Source organism: Macaca nemestrina, chromosome 8 (genome assembly GCF_043159975.1).
Source record: "Macaca nemestrina isolate mMacNem1 chromosome 8, mMacNem.hap1, whole genome shotgun sequence".
NCBI classification, from domain to species: Eukaryota; Metazoa; Chordata; class Mammalia; order Primates; family Cercopithecidae; genus Macaca; species Macaca nemestrina.
The window spans coordinates 77140110-77167557 of record NC_092132.1 but is presented as its reverse complement, the minus strand read 5'-3'; the positions used below and the strand labels follow the sequence as shown (position 1 = coordinate 77167557).

The 27448-nt window shown below is 36.8% G+C and overlaps 1 protein-coding gene across 1 annotated transcript in view; it reads left to right on the top strand.

The window, feature by feature from the left end:
- The window catches only part of LOC105482163 (phosphatidylinositol-3,4,5-trisphosphate dependent Rac exchange factor 2), a 282501-nt gene that overhangs the window by 171820 nt on the left and 83233 nt on the right, over positions 1–27448 (top strand). The window contains exons 32-34 of the mRNA XM_011742123.3: positions 5756–5973; positions 8627–8729; positions 16428–16571. Of these exons, the coding sequence (XP_011740425.2) occupies positions 5756–5973; positions 8627–8729; positions 16428–16571 (465 nt within the window). The remainder of the gene's footprint in view (positions 1–5755; positions 5974–8626; positions 8730–16427; positions 16572–27448) is intronic.

The following is a 27448-nucleotide window of genomic DNA, read 5'->3' as shown; positions in this document are numbered from 1 at the left end:
ACACTAACTAAATTTTGATAGGAATTCATTCCGAAAAATATAACCTGAATGACTACTTGTGATAGCAGTTAGCGTTTGTTGTGCTAAAAAAAATTCCCCAAACTTTGTGTCATAAAACAATGACCATTTATTATTGCTTACCTGTCTAGTGTTATCTGGGCGATTCTGCTGGTCTGTGCTAGGTTTTATTGATCTTGGCTGGGTATGCCCATGTGTCTGCAGTCAGGTGGTGGGTTGGCTAGGCACAGGTGATCTAGGGTGGCCTTGTTCACATATGTAACATTTGACTGGCTGTTAGCTGAGGTTACAGGGCTGCCTGGGCTGCCTGTCTCTCGTCATCTATGAGGCTAGCCTGTTCTCGTTCACATGGTGGATTTGCAGGATTCCAGGAAGACAGTGCAAATGTCTTGTCACCTTCCGGCCCCAGCATGTAACTGGCAAGGCCAGACTTACGGGGTAGAGACATAGATTCTACTTTTGAAGGAGAGGGTCTCAAAATTACATTGCAAGAGTGTGGATGCAGGGAGGGAAAGAATTTGTGACCACTTTTACAAAGTACCACACTTGGAAATTTTAAATTACGAATGAACCAAGTTAACCAACAGGGCTTTTTTATTTGTCCTCTGGTTTTTTGCCGTAATGAAAAAAGTTTTTACTTTGCTTTTTGACTGAGTAATAATAATGGCAAAAATATCTTACAGTTTTTGAGCTTTACTAAAAACACAATTCATGGACCTCATTTTCTTGGATTTCACTGGGTCCCCACAACACACCACGTGAGAATATTATTGTTTCCACAGTTGTAAAGGTGAAGAAATTGACATTCTGGCAGATTAATAATAACCAGCACATAGTATACAGTCAACACTGACTTTGGAGCATCTAGAAGGTTAGGCATATTGATGTCTTATTGAATAAATGAATAAATAGTAGGTGGCAGTTTTGAAATTCAAACTTAGGTTTTCCAGTTCCGGAGGTGATTCCAGGATGCTTCGTTTTATTCATTAATGCTCAAATGGATGCTCTGGTAGGTTTTTATTTTGATTTAAATTTTATTTTTCTATTCCTCTTATGATTCTTTATTTTCCTGCTTTATTTGCTCACTCTCTCTTCCCCTCTTCTATATAGGATGACACCAAAACAGTAGCCAAAATACTTCATATTTTTGGCTGTGAAATTATGTTCATTTGAAAAGGGTAAACTGTGTCTTTTAAATATTCTTAACCTCCTTTTATTTCTACCTTTCTCGAATCTCCTTTTTTGTTGTTTATTTTGCTTTATTTGCCCTACAATCTCTGTGTTAGCATAATTTCTGAGATTGCTTTTGTGTGTCTAGAAGCCATCTCATTCTTTTTAGACCAGCTAGCTAATTATAGATCTTAAACTTTTAAACAGCCAGGATTAAATAGTGTAATTTAAAACATGTTTTAGAAGATGAGATAGGTGCTTAAATACTAAAATGAAACTGAAGCCTTTTATAGGTACAAAAACCATTTCTTTTTAGTGTACTCTCATTGTGAGAAAAATATTACTCTATGATAAAAATAAATAATAAAAATCTTACTCTACAATAATAGTAAGCAAAAAAAAAAAAACCCTCAAAATCTCTGTTTTTCTTCTTTTGCTAGTAGCTGAAAACAGATGTGATTTTTGCTGTAGTTCTTTCTTATTCATAGAAAATAGGAAATGAAGGCAGTGTGCCCTGTTTATAATCCCAGCACTTTGAGAGGCTGAGGATGGAGTATTATTTGAGGTTAGGAGTTTGAGACCAGCCTGGACATCATAGTGAAGCCTTGCCTTAAAAAAAAAAAAAAATTAAATTAGCCAGAAGTGATGGCACACACTTTGTAGTCCCAGCTATTTGGGAGGCCAAGGTAGGAGGATCTCTTGAGCCCAGAAGTTTGAACCTGCAGTGAGCTATGATCCTGCCACTGTACTGCCTGGGTGACAGAGCAAGACACTCTGTCTTAAAAAAACAAAGCAAAACAAAACAAAAACACACAAAAAAACCAAAAATACCTTTGGTAAAGGATGGATACTTATAAATTTTGAATGGTTGCATAATTGAAAGAAAAAGACCTGGATATTTTTGCTGAGAGTTAGTAGATTTTGTTGTATTTATGTAACAAATTGTTCCTTCTCCATGAGCAATAAAGCTGAGCACCTACTCAGTGCCAAGCATGGTGCTAGATGCTGGACAAAAAGAAGAATTACAATGATAATGATACACCATTTTACTTTGTTAAGTGCTTTAAATACTTTTTATCTCATTTATCTTTATCGTAGACCTAAGAAGGAGGAATGGACCCCATTTTCCACATGAGGATCTGATACCTAAACTTTGGCGTAGAATGGGTAGTTGAAAGCGGTTGATACGCCTCTAAGGAGTGTGAGCCTAAGTCACGTGCCACTTCTCTGGCCTTGATGTGCTGATGGTTCCTTGGGAACACAGACTCATAAATGAATGCCCACTGTGTTATATATTTAGCCCTCCAGTAGAAGGATGCCCCCAGGTCTATGGTGACCAGAAGAAGAGCCCCAGTACTTCCTTGGGAAGAGGGGAATTTCACAAGGGGAGATAACCTTTCAATGAGTTTCAATAGTTTGATGAGTTGACTCTTAAAGATTGATTTAAAGTTTGCTACACAGAGGAGAAGGACAAGGGCATAAAGTACATCTGGAAGGAAGGTATAGGCCAAATGTAGGCCATAGGGCATTTGGTATTTGAGAACTGCCGAGCAGTACTGTGTGGCTCAAAGAGGACAGGTCTGCGTACCCCACGCTTCTGACTGCTTTCAGATATGTTGTTTTAATGTGCTCTCCCAATAATTCTGTGAACATTGTTGCTGTAGTGTGGAATGAATGGAGGGAAGTGGTATGTTGAGAAGCTGTAAATAGAAGTTGGGGATAGGTCGCAAGGTCCCGCTTATGCCACTGTTTTCTAACTTTGTTATTCACTGTGAGATGATGACTTGTAAAAAGTTAATTTGAAAAGCTCTTGATATAATATGTACATTTTGAATCTGTGCAAACAATTCATCTACTCTCTGTTGAAAATAGGAAGGTGGCAAAAGAATATCACCTCATGAAGTATGAATTTTTATTCAGTATGGCTGAGGCCCCAGCTTGGATCCTCTAGTAGTTGTTGCAGCTGTCAATTCCTGTAGGGTATTCATTCAGTGTTAAACATTTGAATTGATGAATGAATACAACTTCAAGTTATCAACAGGTTTTGCACATTGAAAAGATGACTGTCAATTGCAATCAGTTCTGATTTGATAAAGAGGTTGAAAGAAAAATCTTATTTTGGCTTAAATGCAAATAGAATATAGTAGCAGAGTATAGCATAAACATCTAAGTATTCTTCTGAGGATAAAAATAGAAGAGAATTTTTTCACAAAAGAAACTTGGAAATAATTATTTCTACCAGTGCAAAGTTATTAATTCCGGTGATTTTTGTTAAAGCTTGAAGTGCAGATCCTTCTTTCTCTAGATTTTTGCTTTTCGCTCAATATCCATAATTTCTTTCCGATTAGATTTTTATTAAAACATTGTCAAGGTATAGGTGGGAGTATTGCTGCCATATCTACTGAAGTATTTTTTAAAATTCACCCAGATTTTCTGCTTCACTATAGAACATCTGAAAAACAAAGTAATAATGTACAACAAAGACATAGGACAATTTATTTTACTTATTTAGTTTCTGTCGTGAACCTCAGTACCCTAGGTGCACACTGGAGCTAACAAGCTATCTGAATTAGCTTCTTAAGTAAAATTAAATCCAGATATTTCAAGAAACCAGATAATTAACTCATGTCTTTTCATTTCACTTTTTTATTTATTTTTAGTGCCACTGACTCTATTTTAATCATTGATTTAGTGAACATTTGTTCAGTGTCTACTCTGATAGAAATTGTGCACAACAAAATGGTGTTTAGTTTTTTTTCTTAATTGAGGATTGGACAAAGTTCATTTCCAGTTTAAAGATTTTATAGTTACCTATAAATGCCCTTTCCTATCGAGTAGCATGGGGCACATGATATAGACGCTTAACACATGTTGTTGGTTAAATTAGTAAGCTGAGCCATATGGAATGGCCATATTCCACCATTTTAACCTACCAAAGCAGCATGTTTCTATAGTTGAACCTAATAAATGAATATTCAGATACAAAATTAAATATTTTGAATATTTAATTATCTTTCTAATAAAATTTTCGAGAGTAGGTTTTACAGTGAAACGAAGTAACATAGAAACTAAATTATATATACATATACCTTTGATGGTTATTAAAAACAGATGTTCAATGTTCTTGGAAAATCTTAAAAATTATGCCTGTTTTGTCAATAAAACAGGAGCTCCCCACTGAATAAAGTCAGCATTTATCTCTGTGTTATACACTAATATTGATAATGCTTCTTTATTCCAGAAAAGTCTATGAATCCTTGAAATATTTAGTATGCATTTGACAGGAGGTTATTTTTCCCTTTGTTGTTTCCACTTCTAGTGGAAGTGATTTTTCAAAATGTGGAATGTGTAGCTTTGTGTTTCTGTAGTTTGTATATATCCAACCACCAGAAGAAATGAACTCTGTGTGTTAGCTTCTTTCCATTTGAAAAATCTCTAGTTCAGAAGTGGCAGTTCACAGTGGAAACATATCTTCAAAGTGGGTGTATTAGTCTGTTTTCTCACTGCTATGAAGAAATACCTGAGATTGTGGGTACTCTATAAAGGAAAAAAGTTTAATTGACTCACAGTTATGCATAGCCAGGAAGGCCTCAGAAAACTTAGAATGGGAGAAGGCAGAAGGGGAAAGAGGCATGTCTTACACGGTGGCAGGCAAGAGAGAGCAGAGAGCATGTGTGTCAGAATACAGGAAAAACTGCCATTTATAAAACCATCAGATCTCATGAAAATTCACTCACTATCACAAGAACAGCATGGGAGAAACCACCTCCGTAATCCAATCACTTTCCATCAGGTCTCTTCCTCAACACCTGGGGATGATAATTCAAGATGAGATTTGGGTGGGGACACAAAGCCTAACCATATCAGTGGGTTAACCAAAACTCCAGTCAATTGCAGGATAAGAATCCTGTTAAACATATAAAAATCAATTCATACTAAAACTATAAATACATTGCTTGTTTGAAAGAATTATAGAAATTTATATTCTTATATATTTGAACACACTTATAGCTCATGAAGTTTAATAACACCATTCAGGAGAGATAGATTTGCTTATAACTGCAAACAATTGAACATCATATACTCTTCACTATATGTATTTCACATTAATATTTTAGGTTTAGCTGTTAATTTTAAAAATTGTATTGATAATATTGTATTTAATTTGCCAACAAAAACTGACGAATTGGACTTTGAGTTTTGTTTAGGAAAATGTCATTGCAGCAAATGCAAATTGTGTCCCATCAGGTATAGAAAATATAAATAAATGAAGCCTTATTTTTCTCCCTCAGGTTTTATCAAACAATTTAATGATTCTAGAATAGAGTCACAATATTGATGAGGAAAAAATATTTTAATATTTCTACTATTTTTTAGTGTTTAGTGTTTTCTGTAAAGCATGTTTGCTAAAATGTGTGTGGTCATTCATAGAGGTCAAATTCACATTTTTCACATGTGTGAGTTTAGTGAAAAGATGAAATGCTAGTGAATGTAGATGCTTAACTCATTGGTTTTCACCATCTGCAACATTTTTTCAAAGCATTCTCTATGTTCTCTTTGATCACAGATAGTGAGACACAGCTCCGTAGAGACATGGTTTTCTGCCAGACTCTTGTGGCCACTGTCTGTGCCTTCTCTGAGCAGCTCATGGCGGCCTTGAACCAGATGTTTGACAACAGCAAGGAAAATGAGATGGAAACTTGGGAAGCCAGCAGGAGGTGGCTGGACCAGATAGCGAATGCAGGTGTTCTTTTTCACTTTCAGTCACTTCTGTCACCAAACTTGGTAAGGAAATCACATGACTCCCACTGTCTGTGTCAACTGTAACCTACACTGTAGCATGTTTTGAAATAAGAAATAGTTATTTCTTTCCCCTGGGTTATCTCTATGAATGTGCATGCATTCAGCTACTTTAAAAGTATACATTTTTCTGTGGTCCTTCAATTTTTAATTAGTATGTAGAATGTATTCCTTCTTTGCTGATTTGTATCTCTTCTCTGTGGCTGCTAAAAGCTGAGACAGCCTCCATCTGTTACTAATTCTTGTATCCCTACCCACTGACTGGAAAAGGTCACCAGAAGAAAAAGGGTCTTTCTGCTGCTTTTCCTTACTCCCAGTCCAAGGACACAGGCTGCTGTGAAACCAAAGCTCCTATTGCGATTGATGTCCTGGAGCAGGCTTGAGAGCCAAGCTCAGAGAGCTCAAATACCATACTGCCTGACAATCTGTTTAAACTTTGCGTATGTTAAATAATTTTAGTTCTTTTCTTTGTATGCGTGTTTGTCCTATTAAATCGAAGAGCATTGCCTTAATTGCTGTAGAATATTCTATGTTTATTCATCAGGTTTCCACAGTGGATATGAAGAAAGCATCTTTAAATATTTGAAAAATAAAACTGTGGTGAACTTAAGAGATTTTTCACGTATACCTCTGGTGGTTTGGATAGTTATCATCATGTTTAAAAGCAAATATGTTCACTTTAATATGTAAACGTTAGGTGATCACGGAATAGAATTGTAATCTTAAACATGAGAGCCTATTTCATCTGTTAAAGTACACATAGAAAATGTAGCTACAGAGTAACATGTTTGAGTTGAAAAACAAATATGTGTCTGTATGTGTGAATTACATATGATAGGAAGCCTAATTTTTAACACATGGTAGGCATCAATTATCTGTTGAATGAATGTGTAAATAAGTAAGGCTTTATTTCTGTTGTGTTTTCCTTACTTTTAAGCTGCCATTGTCTAATCAAGTGCCGGTGCTTTTACTTTAAACTTAATTTTATTGGAAATCTCAAAGAATATGAGAAAATATTTGCAAATAATATATTTGATAAGTGACATAGGCAGAATATTTAAAGAACCCTTAAAATTCAACAGTAAAATGACAAATAACCAATTAAAAAGTATACAAATGATTTGAATAGATATTTCTCCAAAGATATAAAAATGTCCGAACAGCACATGAAAAGATGATCAACATCATTAGCCATGAGAGAAATGCAGCTCAAAACCACAATGAAATACCACAATACGTGTGATATGGATGGCTATAACACAAAAGACAGATAGTCACAAGTTTTGGGGAGGATGTGGAGAAAGTTTGTAACCCTCCTAAGTTGCTCGTGGGAAGTGGCAGAGTCATTTTGGAAACTGGTTTGGCAGTCCCTCAAAATATGAACCGTAGAGTTTCCATATTACCTAGAAATTCTATTTCTAGGTAATATCTAAAATAAATGAAAACTTACATTCACACAAAATCTTACAATTTTGTAAAATCTTGCAAACATTCCTAGCAAGATTATTCATAGTAGCTAAAAAGTGGAAACAACTCATATGTCCATTAACTGATGAATGGATAAACAAAATGTGATGTGTCCATATAATGGAATATTATTCGGCAATAAAAAGGAATGGAGTACTGATACATGCTACAACATGGATGAACATTGAAAGCATTATGCTAAGTGAAATAAGCCAGTCACAAAAGACCTCATATAGTTTGATTCCATTGTGGTGAAATGTACTAACTAGGTACATTTTAGAGGCAGGAAGTAGACTAGTGGTTGCCTACAACTGACGGTTGGGGGCAGGAAAATGAGGAGTGAATACTATTCGGTATCGGGTTTCTTTGGGGGATGATAAAAATATTCTAAAGTTAGATGATGGTGCTAGCTGGACAGCTCTGTGAATATATTAAAACCCCTGAGCTATACATTTTAAATGGGTGAATTTTACAGTATGTGAGTTATATCTCAATGAAGCTGTGTGTGTGTTTTTTCAACTGGTCTTGTGAAACCCTTAAATTTATTTAAGGAATTGATTTTAAAAAGAAAATAGAGAGGTTGCTAAGGAAAAAAAAATTGAAGAAACCCGTAGTCTTTCTGCTTCTGTCAGAAAGGCAGAAAGAAAACATCCACCCAGGAGTGTGAATGGCTCTCTAGGAGCAGTGCTCCGGTGGTCTGTGTGTCCCTGAGAGCAAGGCACAGCCAGTGGTCACTTGGGCCTGGCTTTGGCAATGTTTGCTGCAACACCATGGCTTGTGCTGTAGCCCTCAAAGGCCATACTGTCTGGAACATTTCTTGCTTTGTGTATTTTTATCAGAATAAACACTGATTCTTCAGTCCTGTCCTTTCTTTCTAGGGTCATGACTTTTTTTTGCTGCTTCAAAAGGATTTTTTTTTAAGATAATGGTTTAGGCCGAGTGTGGTGGCTCACACCTGTAATCCCAGCACTTTGGGAGGCCAAGGCGGGTGGATCACGAGGTCAGGAGACGGAGACCATACTGGCTAACACAGTGAAACCCTCTCTCTACTAAAACTACAAAACAATTAGCCACACTACAAAGTTATTTTGGTCTGGATTTACATTATGTCATGTTACTTTATATTGCTTTATATCATCTTGTATTATATATTGTTTTTCTTTCTTTGTAGACAGATGAACAAGCCATGTTAGAAGATACACTGGTTGCACTATTTGATTTGGAAAAGGTTTCCTTTTACTTTAAACCATCAGAAGAGGAACCCCTGGTTGCAAGTAAGTAATTAGGTATTTACAAAATTTATTTGGCATCAAATAATTATATATAACTTTAATATTAATATATTTGATAAATATTTTATTAACTGAATGATTGAAATATATCCTTTTGATTTAGCAATTTTCCATCACTAATCTGACAAAGGCAGTATTTTAAAAGTTATATATTCAGAGAAGTAGCAATATGTATGGTTTAATGTCCATATCTTTTACTTTCTGCAAGTTATCATTATTTACTATTTCCACATTCCCATAAATATAGTTAAAATATATCGATCAGTCTAATAAATCTTCAGTAGTTTGTTATTATTTTTATATGTCTCTTGTTTTTTCAAAAGTACGAGTATCATATGTATTAGGCCAGAAGGTGTAAGCTTATTCAGGTTTTATTTCTCACATTCCTAATGTCTAGTACAATAAATAAGGACTCCATACATTTTCATTTGATTCATGATCTGACTTAAGATGATAATCATTCATTTATTCATGTATCAAAAGCTCCTTAAATGCCTGCTTCTTGCCAAGACGATTCTTGGTGTTGGATTCAGTAGAGAACTAAACAGATAGATATCTCTCATGGGGATTAAGTTAAGGTGAGGAGAGATAAATAATAGGCAAAATTATTTTATAATAAATTAGAAGGCAATTATGTGAAAGATATATAGGGAAACAAAAGAGAGCAAAAGATACCAATGAAGGGGCAGGTGAAAGGTTGCAGATAATGAATGGGGTAAGGAGGAATCTTTACCTAAAAGGAGAGCAGAACCCTGAAGAGGTTGAGGGAGGGAGTTGTGGAGGTGTCGGAGGAGCAGTGTCCCGGGCTCACTGGACTCTGAGGCTGGAAGCAGACATGGCATGCTCTCAGGATAGGAAGTTGGCCTACACAGGTGGAGTGGAGCCAGTGAGGGGAACAGAAAAAGAGTTGGAAACAGCAAGGAGGCCAGACTATGCAGGGCTTGCCAGCTGTTGAAAAAGCTTTGCTTCCTAACCATGCCATTGAACAGATGAATTATGGGATGTGACTTCCATATTAAAAGGCTGTCTCTGACTGCTGTGTTAAACAGACTACTCTGGGACCAAGGGCAGAAGCCGAGTGATCAGTTAGATGGCTACTGAATGATCCAGGTGGGAGAGGATGGTGACTTGGCCTGGAGGGTAGCTGTGGAGATTATTTAAAAATAAAGCAGTGTCAATGCTGTTTAATTTATGAAAATAGAGAGAACAGAATATTATTAAAGTTTCATTTCCTCTGATGAATGAGGAAGAGAACAAGAAGTACAAAGTTAGAAATTTAGGTTGCATTTATTCAAGGATTTTTCTGGCAGAGGGTATTATTTGATAAGGATAATATTATTTGAGTAAATTGTGTGGTTTTCTGTGGATATGTATAGAATAGGATATATTTTCATTTACTTGAATAATGTGGGCATAGTTTTGCTGCAAGCAGAGAGAACTCTATTTTCATGATATAACCCAATATGTTGTTTAAAGTTTTGCCTGAGGAACTATAAGTTCACAGGAGTACTGTTTTCCATGATCCTATGACATTATTGGCAAATGGTCTGTTGAACAAGAAGGAGAAGAACCAATATCATAAGCTTGATAAAATACTTGCTTATTATCTACTGTGAAAGATTTAACTTTGAAACACATACTAAATATAAAAAATAATTGAGCCCATGTAAGTAATAATAGTATGTAAATGTAGATGTCACTATAACAGATACAGGCATTCTGAATATATTTGGCAATACATTTTAATGTATCTCTTCAAAGTGTAACCTCAGCTTCTGAAAATAGTTCCCTAGTGAGGGGCTGGTTCCAATGCTGCACTATTGAACACTAAAAAGAGTGAAGATAGGAATATAATTCTTATTTTAAGTTGATGCAGGAAATAAAATTATTCTGTAATCAAAGGTCATCACATCTTATTTAAGTGGTGTAAGGAAATGAAGCTTTATTATGCATTGCATGTAGTTTGATCTTCCTGTTACTTAGATGCAGAGAAGTCAGATTCACTAATTAATTCCATATCACTGGGATGGAGACTAGTTGACTGCATACCTTTGAGGGAGGACTAAGTACAGAGAGTGGGGACGCATGAAGGTGTAAAGATACCACTGGCTTTGAAGTCAAGAAATCCAAGTCCAAATCTTGGCTCCATTCTTATCTTTAAGCATGAGAACTGTAGCTTTCCCTAACTCACAGGGTTGAGGGACTTAAATAAGATAATGTATTTGAAAGACTCTAGCATCATATATGGCTATGCTAGTATTCAGTAAGTATTTGAATCCACCCTTCTTACTTAATTACTTTGCTTCTTCTCAAAAGCTATATTTATAGCAACACCTATAATCTCACTTTTGCATGAAAAGAATAATGAGATTCTGAAGAATTATGGCATGCCAAGCAAGTAGAACTCAAATGTCTTGATTAAAAACAGTTTGTTTTCATTGAAGAAATAATTATTAAATATATATAGCATGCTAACTACTAAACTAAGTTCTAGGGATATCATGGTGTGCAAATGAAACAAGGCTTTTTTGGCATGGAGCTTAGACGCTAATGAGAGATACAAAGAAGTAAAAGGGCAATTTGACCACTTTGGTAATAAGGGAAGTACAAGGTGCTTCTCATGTCTTATTACACAAATCAGTGAAGGAGTAATAAACTAGCTAAATGGTAAATTATAATTAAATTTATTTTGTGGAAAATCTGCATCAGTTTAGGAGAATAATGTAATGACAGCAGGTCTTCTTTTCAACGGTGATATGGGTAATTTTATAGTAGTTCATTATTAGGAAAATGAATATGTTTGAGTCCCCACTATCCTTATATGGGCCAGGCATTGTGCTTGGAGGTGTGGATGCCATCATGGATGAGACAGGCATGGTTCCCATCTTCATGGAACTGACGGCCTAGTTCGGAATAAGGAATTAGGAATCAATAATGAATGAGGAATGAATAATCAGCAATCAACAAGAAATCAATATAAAGATAAAACTGTGATAAATCCTATGAAGGAAATAAGCAGATGCATAAAGAAAAAAGATGAGGCAGCCCTTCAAGGGTGACTGGTGAAGGATTCTCTGCAGAAGTAGCTTTTAAGCTGAGATCTGAAGGATAAGAAAGACCCAACTCTGCAAAAAGTCAGGGAAGAACAACCCAGGCAGAGGAAACTAACAGCTTCTTAGTCGAAGACTTATTTTGAAACTCATGGGCCCATTCAATGGTTAGAGGCTATGTTTACAGGGATGGGATGGGGATGGCACTGTTGAAACTCCTTTGTGGGATGAATCCCTCTATAGGATGCTACCAGAGACCTTTTCCTCTTGCAATATTGGTTTTGAAGCATTTAAATATTATATAGTCCTAATTATCAAGTTTGGTTTTTGTAGCTAATAAATTTCCACAAATAAAAGGCAACAATTTTCAACTCCACGTGAGTATTATGCACTTTTTAAAAAGACTTTATAGTTTTAGAGTAGTTTTAGGTTCACAGCAAAATTGAGAGGAAGGTACAGAGATTTTCCATACCCCTGTCCCTACACATGCACAGCCTCCTCAGCTATCAATAGCCCTCACCATAGAGGTACATTTCTTAAAATCAATGAACCTATATCGTAATCACTCAAAGTTCATAGTTTACATTAGGATTCACTCTTGGAGCTGTATGTTCTCTGAATCTGGACAAATGTGTACTGACATGTATCCACCATTATAGTATCATACAGAGTATTTTTACTGCCCTAAAATCCCTATTAATTCCTCCTCCCTCCCACTCTGCACCCAACCCCTGGCATCCACTGATTTTCTTCACTTTCTCTGTAGTTTTGCCTTTTTCAGAACATCATATAGTTAGGATCATACAGTATGTAGCCTTTCAGATTGTCTTCTCTCACTTATAATATGCATCTAAGCTTCCTTCATGTCTTTTCATGGCTTGATAGCTCATCTCTTAGCACAGAAGAATATTCCATTGGCTGGATGTACCACAGTTTATCCATTCAAAGGACATCTTGGTTGCTTTTAAGTTTTGGCAATTATGAAGAGTGGCTATAGGCACATGTGCAGGTTTTTATGTGGATATAAGTTTTCAGCTCTTTTGGATAGATACCAAGAACCATGATTCCTGGATCGTATGTTAAGAGCGTCTTAGTTTGGCAAGAAAGTGCCAGACTGTTTTCCAGAGTGGCTATGCGCATGGAGTCTGGTGAGAAATACAAAGGCATAAATGGGCAATGTAACCACTTTAGTGATAAGGAAAATACAAGGTACTCCCCATATCATATTATTTAATTAGTGAGAGAGGACTAAACTAGCTAAAGGATTAAATTTTCTATAATGATATTTATTTTGTAGAAAATCTGCATTTTTCCCTCCAGTGATGAATGAGTGCTCCTATCGCTCCACATCCTTGCGAGCATTTGGTGTTGTCAGTGTTTGGGATTTTGGCCCCTCTATGAGTGTATAGTGGTAGCTCAGTACCGTTTTAATTTGCATTTCCCTGATAACAAATGATATAGAGCATCATTTCATATGATTATTTGCCATCTCTATATCTTCTTGAAAGAGTTGTTTGTTGAGGTCTTTAGCCCTTTTTGAAAATTGGTGATGTAGTTTGGATGTGTGTCCTTACCCAAATCCCATGCTTAATTGTAATCCCCAGTGTTGGAGGTGGGGCCTGGTGGAGGTGATTGGATCATGGGGGTGGATTTCTCGTGAATGATGTTGTGCCTTCCCCTTGGTACTGTCTTCATGATAATGAGTTCTCATGAGATCTGGTTGTTTAAAAATGTGTAGCACCTCTCCGCTTGCTCTCTTGCTCTTGCCATATGATGTGCCTGCTACCCCTTTTGTCTACTGCCATGGTTATAAGTTTCCTGAGGCCTCCTCAGAAGCTGAGCAGATGTGAGCATCTTGCTTCCTGTACAGCCTGTAGAACCGTGAACCAATTAAACCTCTTTTCTTTATAAATTACTCACTCTTAGACATTTTTATAGCAAAGAAAGAATGGATTAATACACTCGGGTTGTTTGTTTTCTTATTGTTGGGTTTGAAGAGTTATCTGTGTATTTTGGATGACAGTCTTTTATCAGATGTGTCTTTTGCAAATATTTTCTTCCAGTCTGTTGCTTGTTTTCACGTTCTCTTGACATTGTCTTTTGCAGAACAGAAGTTTTACATTTGATGGGGTCTCACTTATCTATTATTTCTTTCATGGATTGTGCCTTTGATGTTCTTTCTAAAAGTCATCAGTATATCGAAGGTCATCTAGGTTTCCTCTTCGTAATTTGGCAGGAGTTATATAGTTTTGCATTTCATATTTAAGTCTGTAGTTCATTTTGGTTAATTGTTGTGGAGGATATAAGGTGAGTGTCTAGATGTATGTTTTTGCATGTAGATGTCCAGTTCTTCCAGAAACATTTGTTGAAAAGACTATCTTTGCTCCGTTGTATTGTCTTCGCTCCTTTATCAAAGATCAGTTGACTATATATGTGTTGGACTATTTCTGAGCTCTCTGTTCCATTTCATTGATCTATTTGTCTGTTCTTTGGTCAATACCGTGCTGTCTTGATTACTGTAGTTTTATAGTAAGTCTTAAATTAAGGGAGTGTCAGTCTTCCAACTTTGTTCTTCTTTTTCTATATTATGTTGGCTATTTTATGTCTTCTGCCTTTCCATATAAACTTTAGAATTAGTTTGTCAATATCTAAGAAATAACCAGTTGGGGTTTTACTTGGTGTTTCACTGATATTGTGGATCAAGCTGGGAAGAAATGACACCTTGACAATAGTGAGTCTTCCTATCCATGAACATAAAATGTCTTTCTGAGTTCTTAAAATTTTTTCATCAGCTTTGTAGTTTTCCTTATATAGATCTTGTACATGTTTTATTAGAGTTATACTTAAGTATTTTATTTTGGGGAGGTGCTAATGTAAATGGTATTATGTTGTTAATTTCAAATTCCACTTGTTCACTGATGTTATGTAAGAAAGGAATTGACTTTTTTATGTTAACCTGTATCCTGTAACCTGGCTATAATTGCATATTAGTTCCAGGAGCATTTTTTTTGTTGTTGATGTTTTTCTTTCCCAATCTTTATAGTTTCTTTTTTCTTGTTTTGTTTTATTGCAATAGCTAGGACTTCCAGTATGATGTTGAAAGAAGTGGTAATGGGCTGGGTGTGGCGGCTCATGCCTCTAATCTCAGCACTTTGGGAGGCCAAGGCTGGAGGATCACTTGAGCCCAGGAGTTTTAGTGCTCTTAGTTTAAACTTCACTTTAAATTGATATACTTTATAATTTTCATTAAGTTTTAGTTCTTTGATTCCTAATATAACATCTTTATTTGTTCTATGTTCTATAATATGAAACTCTAACTGTTGTATCATTATCACTATTTTTCTTTCAATAACATTATCCATTTGTTAGCATAGAGGTTGCCTATATTGATGCCAAAGATGAAGGGTATGGAATTTAACACAAATTAAAATATATATGCGAGACAGTGTGTGAAAAGGGGAACTAGAAGATGCAGATATTTAGTAGCTATAAATCTGTATTTTCTTTAGTGTCCATAGTTCTTTTAGTCTTTATTTTAGAAACCAGAAAGAAAGGATTTTTCCAATTCTTAAAATGCTATTAATTTTCAACCCTTTGGGTGAGAAACCTGTTCATTCTCTTTCCTAAATCAAATGCTTCATGTTTTCATTTAAAAAAAATAACAAAAATAAAATAAGTACTTTATATGGCATAAAGGAGATAAATAGATATTAATGAAATGTTTCCCATATTGATATGCAGAATTAAATAAATTTAATAAGGAGCCTGGAATCTGTGATCATAAATGCCATTTAACCTTGAACTCTACTTTTATATACAGTTTTATTTCAAGAAGCAGGTTAGAAGTTATAAATACTGGGTGAGGAACATGTATTAAATGCCAATTCCATTTGTTTGTCCTTAATTTTTAACTGGTTATTGTGACTGTTCAGCCTTTTAGGATGATTTTACATTCTCTTCTAATGAGACAGAAATATTTGTCATGGATAAGTATCATAAAATGGAGAGGATTTATGATAGCATTGTGAAATACTCCTACTGAAATTTAGTTTTCAAGTTGATTGGTTTTTTTTTTAAAAGTAATTAAATTTAGGATCTTTGAAAATAGCTACAAGAGTTGGGACAATTTTTAATGACTGTGGGGCATCAACAAAGGATAATATATTTCCAATCTGGTGCTCAGGGAATAGAGCTTGCAGAACCCATACTAATTTTGATAGTGGTTGCTATGTACTCAATTTGTTGCACACTACTTAAGAAGTATACCACAAGGACTCATTCTGACTAAAATATGAATGAAGCAGCTGCCCTGGGAGATTTTGAATCCAAACCATGTATAGCTAAACACCTCATTTAGTTAAGTGAGACATCTGGTATGTCAAAGTGTAACAAAGTTTCCTATTATGGAATTTTTATAATATAGTAACAAATCCATTGCTTTAGCTAATGAGAACTGATTTAATACTCTTTCATTGAATAGCGCTGTATGTTGAATCCCAACTTGATAAACATGATCATGTTTAATATATTGGTGTCGAGTAATTCTCAGGATTCTTTTTGAAGGTTAACAGAAGTACCATCTAGCATATCCTTATTTTAGGAAGTAATATACTATTAAATATCATTTCAGATGTTCCTCTTACATATCAAGCAGAAGGAAGTCGGCAAGCTCTGAAAGTTTACTTCTACGTTGATAGTTATCATTTTGAACAACTTCCTCAACGATTGAAAAATGGAGGAGGGTTTAAAATTCATCCTGTTCTTTTTGCGCAAGGTAAACTGTTTTTCTTTTGATGGGTGCTATACTTAAATTATTTTATCTTTATTAAAGCTTTTATAAATGTGATTTTAACAGTCGGGATTTTAAAATTAATTTGAAAATATTTAGCTAATATATTTGCTTCTGGGAATGTTTATTAAGGAAATAATGTATTATTTAAATATTTATCAAATACACTTGCAGCATTATTTATAATGGAGAAATAAGACATGAGTGGTGTAAATAAAGATAAAATAATTTGGGTTAAATAAACTGCTTAAGTAAGTTAAATTATGTTAAAGTCATTACAGTTTTATGGCTAAAATATTTTATGAGATAGAAAAAGTTAATATATGCATACAGATTATTAAACAGAATTTATACTTTAATATCAATTATATCACACATGTATATCTATGCCTGCATATATGTATGTTAAATGTTTTCAGTATCATTTGGTGGTTAAATTGATGCTTTTAAAATTCTTTACGTCAATTTTTCTTTTTGATCAGAAAATATATATTCCTTTGTCATTTTGTTTTTCCTAAGAGTGACTATCAACGTCTGCAGTAGAATAAATCAAGGGTAGCATGAGCAAGAAAATTCTTGTAGTGAGCTGTGTTTCTGAGGGAAGGTCTTGAATATTTCTTATTTTGGGGTCATAAAATGCTACCTAAAAAAGATCAGAAGTCTTGATTGTTGTGGAGTGTCCTCTAGTCTATTATTTCCCTCCACATTCTAAAAAAATATGTGTGCCGTGTCACAAGATTTTATCAGTTTCTCTGAATGATACCATAGTGAATTTTATTTTTTTCTTCTTTTGAGTTTTCAAGAACTACATTGGTTTTGCTGTGGAATTTCAATGCTCTAATAAAAAATGAGAAGAGTAGAGGGAATAAAATCCATCTATCTATATAACTAAAGAATGGACAGGCATATGAAATCTAAATTCACTACTAAATGAAAATTTTGTATTATACCATGATATGGTTTGGCTGTGTCCCCACCCAAATCTCATCTTGAATTCCCATGTGTTGTGGGAGGGACTTGTGGGAGGTAATTCAATAATGGGGGTGGGTCTTTCCTCTGCTGTTCTAGTGATATGAATAAGTTTCATGAGATCTGATGACTTTAAAAATGGAAGTTTCCGTGCACAAGCCCTCTTCTCTTTTCTGCCACCATGTGAGACTTGCCTTTCACCTTCCACTATGATTGTGAGGCCTCCCCAGTCATGTGGAAGTGTAAGTCCATTAGACCCCTTTCTTTTGTAAATTGCCCAGTCTTGGATATGTCTTTATCAGCAGCGTGAAAACAGACTAATACATACCACGTGCATATTATTTTAAAACCCTGAATTCAATTACCATAGTTTAAAAACCGTGAGTACCTCAAACATACTTGGCAGGAATACATTTTAACAGATGAAGATTGCAGTGAAGAGATGATTTTAGGAGTTATTAGAAGGTATTTTTATTTCTCTTTGGAGAAACTGTGATTTATAGACAGGGTCAGTGTAGGTAATCCAAGATTCTGTAATGAAAAGGAAGAAGAATAAAAGAAGCAATGGGCAAAAATGGACCTTTGGAGACAAGTTAGAAGAATAATTTAATCTAAAATATGTTGGGCTAGTTGCAGTGGCTCACGCATATAATCCTAGCACTTTGGGAGGCTGAGGCAGGCGGATCACCTGAGGTCAGGAGTTCGAGATCAGCCCAGGCAACATGGTGGAACCCTGTGTCTACTAAAAATACAAAAATTAGCCAGGTGTGTTGGTATGTGCCTGTAATCCCAGCTACTCGGGAGGCTGAGGCACAAGAATTACTTGAACCTGGGAGGCAAAAGTTGCAGTGAGCCAAGATCGTGCCACTGCACTCCAGCCTGGGCAACAGGGTGAAACTCTGCTTCAATAAATAGCCATTACAGGGATAGACAGTTTGAGAAGATAGGGACGGACGTTGGTCTGGAATGTTAACTTTTATAGGGTTTAGCCAGGACTTACAATTGTAAAGACTCTCCATTTCTTTTCCTTTATTTCTCTCTTCTTCAAAATTTTGTCTTTGAAATTATTACTGAGATGACAGACGGCACTAAGCATCTTTAAAAAAAATTATTGCATCTGTGACACATCAGCCATAAATAGCTGAATAATCATATCCAACAGCAAATGTACACACAGACAAAAAATTGTTTTGCAAGCAACCTCTATTTTATAACTTTGGCAAAAGCCAATTTAAAAATAATCCCTAAATATGTATTATTTCAGTGCATACACTATGGCTTTTAAAATGTAATTGAAAGAAAAGCTATAGCAAACATTAGGTTTTGGTATGCTCACAGCAGCAAAATATGAAAAATGATTTGAATAAGCAACGGTAGAAATACTTCTGCAGTTGAGGTCACAGATAGGTAAACAAGATGGGAAACGTTCTGTGCCACTAAAAATCTGTCAGTAATAAGGTTGTTTATTTAAGGGGGGTGCAGAAGTTCTTCTGCCTTTATAAAACTCTCATGAGGAATCATTAGTAGCTTAGTATTCACCAGATTGAGAGAAGTATAGGAAAATCAGACCAAGTTTGAATAGAGATTACCATCTGGTAATTGAAGGCAGTGGTAAATGAAAGAGATTCCAAATGTCATCTCTTCCTGGAATGAAAGTTTATTTAAAGCATTTTAGTTTTGTATATACATGAGTCTTTGCTAGCAAATAAAAAAATAGAAGAAATGGATGAATTTGAAATTTTCCTAGGAAATTTACTAAAGTCAACCCTCCTAAAGTTGTCTGTGGTACCATATACTTAGAGTAGAACAGGAAGCAAATGTGTCACCCCTGTCTCATTTTGCTTGCCTCCATGGAGCACTGGGAAAAGGAGGGCGCGGTGGTTGATGGGGCATCCTGCAAAGATGGGACCAGCTATTAGATCAGGAATTTCAGGATTGGAGGTGAGCAGGGTTGGAGGCCAATGTGTATTGCTGAAGGCAAGAACCGCGGAAGAACAGGAACCTAGGCAGACAAAAGGGATACAGATTTTCAAGGTAAGGAACACAGAAACAGCTGGACAGGGAAGTAAGTGCAAAGCATAACCAACCAAACTGCTAGAATGTGCCAGTCACACTAAAGCAATCTTCTAGCTGGTATTCCTAAGTGCTTCCTACACGACAGGGAAAGCTGTTGGGATCCCTCAGCCCTTGGTGAGATAAAGCAAGCAACTATGAGTTGGCAGAAAATGAGAGTACAAAGAGGATAAATATTCAGGGTCACTTCTCTACACGCTCCCCACTGACTAATTTTCCTGATCCGTCAGTGGTTTTCAGTACTTAGCTGCACATTAACGATCTTGGAAAGGTTTTAGAGAATACTCAGGCTCAGCCTCATGCAAAATCATTTAAGGCAGAATCTCTGAGAAGTGGAGCCCAAATACCAGGATATTTTAGAAGCTTTCCAGGTGATTCTGGAGTCCACCAAAAGTGAGAAACCACTCTAGGTCTGTGTGGATTATGAAACACTGTACAATTATCCAGCTAATCTTTATTTAATTAGACTAATTCATCTTACAAATGTTCAGCATGTCTAGATTCTGGGGAGCTGAAGCAAGGATGCCAGGAACAACATAAAATATTTCTGCATTGTTAGGTCATCAGGATGCAGGCTGCCCTTAGGAGGAGGTGTGATCCTGGTGGGATAGTTTTCTCCGGCAAAGGCTGGAGAGTGAACAGCTGCGAGATGTCTTCTGCAGCGATCACAGCAGCCGGGCAATGAGCCCATCATTTCTGAGAGAGGACCCGAGCCAGTGGCTCTCTCAGCATCCTCTGTAGTCCATGCTTGGCACCCATCAGACCCATGTCTTTGTGTAGGGACTGGGAGAGGCTTTTCCAGGACTCCCGTGGACCTCCTTTCTGGATGGAGGAGGGGATAATTTAGGAGAGAAAAATTAAAAGGATTAGCTATAGCCCTTGCAGCCCCAGCTTGTCTACAGCTGCCACAGAGTCTCGTTTTCCCTCTTCTGCTATCCATTGTAGATTAGCCTCACCCTCTGTCTGAACCTCTGCTGGTCTCTGTGGCTAATCTGTGGCATGACCAATACCTTCGTCCCTAAGGGGCTTGATCCTCTGATTACTCTACCTTTTCAGACTGCTGCAGTTGTCCATTTATCATCAAATTTGTGCAAGGAAGTACTAAGAGGGACCCCAGTAGATACCTGGGTGCCATACATGTTCCTTCTGGCTCCCATTGTGTAACAATAGTGCTACCTGCTTCTGACGATTAGGCTGGAGCAGCTTTGCCGAGGTGGCGATTGATCTTCTTGGCTGTGGGTGCCTTGGAAACTCACAGACCGAGTGTTTCAGGGATTGGAAACTCACATTTCCCAAGTGAGTCATTGGAAATGATGCGTTTGTTTCCCAGTGCAAGTTACCACAAGCTGGGTGGCTTAAAACAATAGAAATGTATTCTGCCACAGTTCTGAAGGTCGGAAGTTGGAAATCAGGATGTTGTCAGGCCATGCTTCCTCCTTCCTCTTTTGGCCTTTGGTGTCTGTCAGCAGTCCTTGGCATTCCTTGGTTTGTGGCAGCATAACCACAATCTCTGCCCCTGTCCTCACACGGTCTTCTCCCCTCTGTGTGTGTCTGTCTCTGTGTTTCTATATACTAATTGCCCTCTTCTTATAGAGGCACCGATCATTGGATTTGGGCCTATCATAATTCAGCAGGACCTCATTTTAATTTGGCTACATCTACAAAAACCCTATCTCAAAATAAGGTCAAGACTGAATGTGATAGCTCAGAAATCCCAGAACTTTCTGGGGCCAAGATGGAAGGATCACTTGAGCCCAGGAACTTGAGATCAGCCTGGGCAACATATTGAGACTTCACCTCTTAAAAAAAAATTAGCTGGTGCTGGTGGCACACACCTGTAGTCCTTCCTATTTGGGAGACAGAGGTGGAAGGATCGCTTGAGTCTAAGAGGCTGAGGCTGTAGTGAATTATGATAGCACTACTGCACACCAGCCTGGGCAACAGAGTGGGACCCTATCTCAAAACAAACAAACAAACCAAAAATAAGGCCACATTTGTAGGCCCCAAGGGGTTAGGACTTTGTCATATCTTTTTGTGGGCACATTCAACCCTCGACAGATGTTAAGCACCGTCATTTCTGCTTTCACCCTTGGTTCCTGGACCCAGGTATTCTACCTCTCAGGAATGTGGCATCATATACAGGTCTTTGAATATGTGTAGTGAAGATACAGTGTCCTGAAGTATAGCATTGCTTCCTTGTAAAGTGTTGTTAAATACCTATTTCCTGGGCCTCCTGATGGTAGTTTCCCTTAAACCAAATAGGATATGTGATGCTGGTTTTGTCTCTGCCAGCATGCTCTTCAGTATTCCCGTTTTTTTACCTCCTATGAAAAAAAAAAAGCTGCCACCCAAACCAACTACCCCTAAGTCTTACCTCTTTACAAGGTATCTTTCTTTGCTCCAAGAATAATAAAAATCACATAGAAACTTGAGTGCTTTCTCTTTTAAATGAAAGGGAAGGTTTGTTATAAACATTGTCATTTTCTAAGTGCCCTTTATTCAATTTTTTTTTTCCTCCTAAACTCTTCTTTAGGCTCTTTAAAAGGTAAATCTTGGCCGGGCGCGGTGGCTCACGCCTGTAATCCCAGCACTTTGGGAGGCTGAGGTGGGCGGATCACGAGGTCGTTAGATCGTAGCCATCCTGGCTAACACGGTGAAACCCTGTCTCTACTAAAAATACAAAAATAAGTAAGCTGGGCATGGTGGCAGGTGCCTGTAGTCCCAGCTATTCCAGAAATTGAGGCAGGAGAATGGCGTGAACCTGGAGGCGGAGCTTGCAGTGAGCCGAGATCGCGCCACTGCCCTCCAGCCTAGGCGACAGAGTGAGACTCCGTCTCAAAAAAAAAAAAAAAAAAAAAAGATTAAATCTTTTAGTTTTCCATTTTGGTTTTACACAGGATTTATAATTGAAACAATATAGATTTTTTGCAAAAGAAGAGTTTCCAGAATGGAGATTTTCAAAATGTTAGGAGTCTGTGTGAAGGTGTAAACCCACCTCTCTTCAGACAGCACAGTTCCAATCAGCCTAGCTGTGCCAACTGCTATTGGAGGAGGATGGGAGGTTTCACGATGACTCAATGGCCAATTAAATGCTTTCAAATTCATGGTTTATCGCAAGGCTTTCACACACCAACAATCATGCAAACATATTCAGTACACACAGACAGACATAAAATGGGGGTAACAAACCATGGTGAGTAGCTCAGGAGGCCTGCAGGCTGACTGAGGCACAAGGAAGGCCTGGATTTCCCTGGAAACACTGACCAGCAAGGGGTTGGGGGTCCCGGCTCATCTCTTGGCAGAGCTTCTAGGGCGAGGAGGCCTCAGAGTTCTCCTGGCAAAGCTTCTGCAGGCATCTCAACCATTGTCAGTTTCTTGCTGTTTTTATGGCTCTCCATAGTAGTGTGTCCATAGTCATTATCTCAGCCACCTTTGGCTTCACTTTCCTGTGGGGTCTCTGAGGTGCCTGGCCGTGGCAGGTGTCATCTTATCACCTCAGTCCACCATACATGTGCTTATCACTTTGAAGAGTCAGCAGTTTCACTGTGGGTTGAGTGACTTGTTATAAATGACTCCATTTTGAGACATTTAGAATCACAAAACATTATTATATATCACACGGCCATTCTCACATATTTGTCATAATGGGATCAACAAATCTTGCTTCTCTCCCAATAACTGGGACCAATTCTGAGGAATTGTGACCCATGGTGACCATTTCTGGGGAATTCTAGCAGTGCATGTGCCGTGTCTTATTTAACCAAAAAAGTGTGCTATCAAAAGAGAGTGTTAGCAGACTGACACTATTCTTAAAATTATTCTTCAGAGATTCTGTGTTTTTCCCGATTAATCCCTTTCTTGGGAAAGCCTTGAAAGGTATTTTGAGTAAGTGGAAATGTAGCTTGCTTCAGTCTAAGAATAATTTAATCTTTAATTTTCTCTAACATTCATTAGGTTTTCCTTTTTTGCTGACTACCTAAATTTAATGGAATGTTTTTCTTCCTTTGCTTGAAAAGTAGTAGAAGTAAATAAACTAAATATTCAACCAAGTACATTGATACTGCTTTTGAGAAATATATCATTTTATGGATGAGAACTAAGGAAACTAGACAAGGAAATGCCAAATTTAACATGTTTGAAATTAACATGTTATTTAATTTGGTAGAATGTTGTTCTGGGTTTTTCATAACAATAAATAAACAAGTTATTTAGCTAAAATAGGGAATGTTGTCATCTTTCCTCTTCTCTGTCATACAAATTTTAGTTTTTAAATATAAAACTCATCTTTTTTTGTTCATTCCCCACAACTCTATACATGTGACACAGAATTCTTACTAAGACTCTTGGCAAAATTGTTAGGCACTTTTCCAGTTTTCAAAAAATTTTATGTGGTTGTGAATTTTAACTGACTTGTTAATTTGGAATAATATTGTCAAAAATGTAACGAAGATGGAAATTTATGAAATTGTAGAACTATTCATTAAAATTATATTAAATTATGTTTATATACTTGTTCTTATATAAAATTTGGGACAGAACTGGCCATTCTGGCCAAAGTTGAACCATCAAGATCTTTATAAAAATTAGTTCCCAGCCCTCTCCCCTTGTAGCAGGACGAGCGACTGACAAAACTCCTCAGACACCGAGTTAAAGAAGGAAGAGGTTTATTCAGCCAGGAGCATCAGCAAGACTTCTGTCTCAAGAGCTGAGCTGAGCTCTTGAGACAGAGCAATTCCTGTCCCTTTTAAGGGCTCACAACTGTAAGGGGGTGTGTGTGAGAGGGTCGTGACTGATTGAGCAAGCAGGAGGTACGTGACTGGGGGCTGCATGCACCTGTAATTAGATCAGAACGAAACAAGAGGGATTTTCACAGTGCATTTCTATACAATGTCTGTAATCTATAGATAACAGAACCAATTAGGTCAGGGGTCGATCTTTAACTACCAGGCCCAGGGTGCGGCGCTGGACTGTCTGCCTGTGGATTTCATTTCTGCCTTTTAGATTTTACTTCTTCTTTCTTTGGAGGCAGAAATTGGGCATAAGACAATATGAGGGATGGTCTCCTCCCTTACCCTCACAGTTCCACTGCTGTGCCATCCCACTGTTCTCCTTCCAGTTTTTCTGGTTTTAAGTCACAAATCAAAGTGGTTTTGCATGGACCCTTCTCTTAGTCCCACAAACTTTGTGTTTGGCTAAGCACACTCTGCATAATCAGTATCTCATCGGAACTGAATTAGGTAGTACCCATACAGCATTTGGCATGTTGCCTAGTAAATAAAACTCATTCAATAAGTAAGAATACTCATGAGCTGTCTTAATACTATTATTTAATTAAATTCTTTCTCATTAACCATAACTGGTAGGTACTTTTATTTTGCAAGTCAAAAATGCAGAACCTCAGAATTTCAGATATGAATTAACTTGACCAAAGTCACACAGCAGAAACTGGAATTTTACTCTAATGCATCAGCGTTCCAACTGGTAAGAGTAATTTATCTTGAAGTATGACTATTGGTAGACTGAATCCCTTCACAAATAGCAGCTTGTGAACATGGCATGTATTTAAGGATTATTTTATCAGGGACAGTTTCTTTTATTTTCTGTGTGTATTCAGGACCAGAAGTTTGTTGAACCAGTTACAACTATTGTAATTAATGAAAATGTAGGCTCTAAGAGAGAAAGCCTGTCCTTTTCCCTTTGAAAGGTTGCTGAAAATGAAGTTGCAATAGGCAGATTAATAAGGAAATAAAGCATACAAAATTTATTTAATGTGCACAGGGCAAAAATCATGGGAGAGTGATTACCCAATAACTCGGTGAGGTCCAGATACTTATATACCCTTCTTCATAGGCGATGGGGGAGATGGGGAATGTAGGAGGTAGTAAAATGTTTATTAGGGAGAATGAATGGGCCTGGGAGACAGAAATTAACTTGTAAATGATTGTCTTGGAATTTGAATGAGCTGGAGAAATAGATACTGTCTTATGGGAGGAATCCTTCTAGGTGAGTTACCTTCCACAGTCTTCTTTTCTAGCATAGATAATGAGATTTCCAGGGATGGTAGGGATAGCAATTGTGTTCTCTTTTGCAGATCTAGACTTAAGGTAGATAGGGCATATCAGAAAAAAGCCTCATCCAATATCTGCTGACTTGCAGAAGCCTTTAATTTAAAGTAATCAGTATACCAGGGTGTCATATTTTAAGGGTAAAGTTTCCTGGGTTCCTTCCCAGAAGCCATAAGAAATAAACAAATTAAAAATCTGTGAAATAAGCACACAAATTTCATTTTCTGTACTGAAGTAAATGTAGTATATTTTCTCCCTTATCTTTCACAATTGCTTTTCTCAACTGTAAACCAATTTTTAAAATTTCCATTTAAAAACAATCTGCAAGTTTGACATGGATCTTTAAAATTTTATTATTTTCTTCAGTGTTCTAGAATTCTGACTAGTTTAATAAAACTATAGCACAGCTAAAATTAGCAGTCAATTTCCTATTTCCCCCCCTGAAAATGGTGATAGTTTCTTTCACTTTAAAGAAACCTCATGATTTAGTTTAGAAACTAGTGCATTTAGCATTCTTGAAAGAAGATTGTTTTGAATTTTAAATCGTTTATTAAAAATTGAGGCTCATAAGTAGTGATGCATTTCAAGAGAAAATAATTTTTACATTTCCAACTTGGACCCACAGCCATTCCTGTTACTGGCAACCTTTCCACAGGAAATCTTGTATTTCTGGGCCCTTTTCCTGCGATTTATTTCCTCTCCAAAATTTTTTAAATGATACTTCATAAAGGTTAAAGGAAAAAGAAATACTGAATCAAAAATGTTATTAAAAAGGAAATGTGTATGCTATTCAAAATACATTTAAAATTAGTGGGATATTATAACTAAATTAAATGACAGTTTGAGTAGAGGTGATTTTCTAAGATTTCAATTTATACTTTTTATTTAATACATTAACATTTCTTTATTAAGGTTATACAAGAATGTGAATATGCGTGGGGAGTGAAAATTTCCTTTTTTTTACTCTGACATGTTTTTGTTGTTGTTAACAATTGTTTTAAGAGACAGAGTCTTACTCTGTCCTCCAGACTGGAGTCCAGTGGCACGATCCTAGCTTACTGCAGCTTCGAAGTCCTGGGCTCAAGTTATCTTCACACCTCAGCCTCCTGAGTGTCTAGGACTACAGGTGCATGCCACCATGCCAGGCTAATTTTTAAATTTTATTTTTTTAGAGACAGGATCTCGCTATGTTGCCTAAGCTAGTTTTGAACTTCTGACCTCAAATGATCCACCTGCCTTGGCTCTCAAAGTGCTGGAATTACAGACATGCGCCACCGTGCTAGGCCCCTGACATATATTAATGCACACTTCTGCCTTTCATACATATGTTCCGAATATGAGCATATATGTGTCATATGTAATAGACGTGTGTATAAATATAAAATATATTGAAAGTGTAAGTTTAGCTTCACAAAGAATGTTGTAGAGGAGGAAAAATAATTTTCTCTCTACCTTTCATAGTTCTTAGTTGGGATGGTCCCCATAGCAAAAGACAAGTTAACAAGGGAAAAGCAAACAGAAGTTTAATGGCATGTATACCTCATGTATATATGCGAGATACCTAAGGAAAAGTAACTATATCTGAAAAAGGTAGCTTTGAACTTAGGCTTAAATATAACCATTTTCTACTGAAACAGAAGAAGTGTCTAGGGAAGGCCTAGTTATGGGGAGGTGACCAGGAAAGCACCATTAAAAAAAGGGTAAGATGTGTTGTGCAGATAAAACTCTCTGTGATCATCTTCCTTCTCTTCCTTG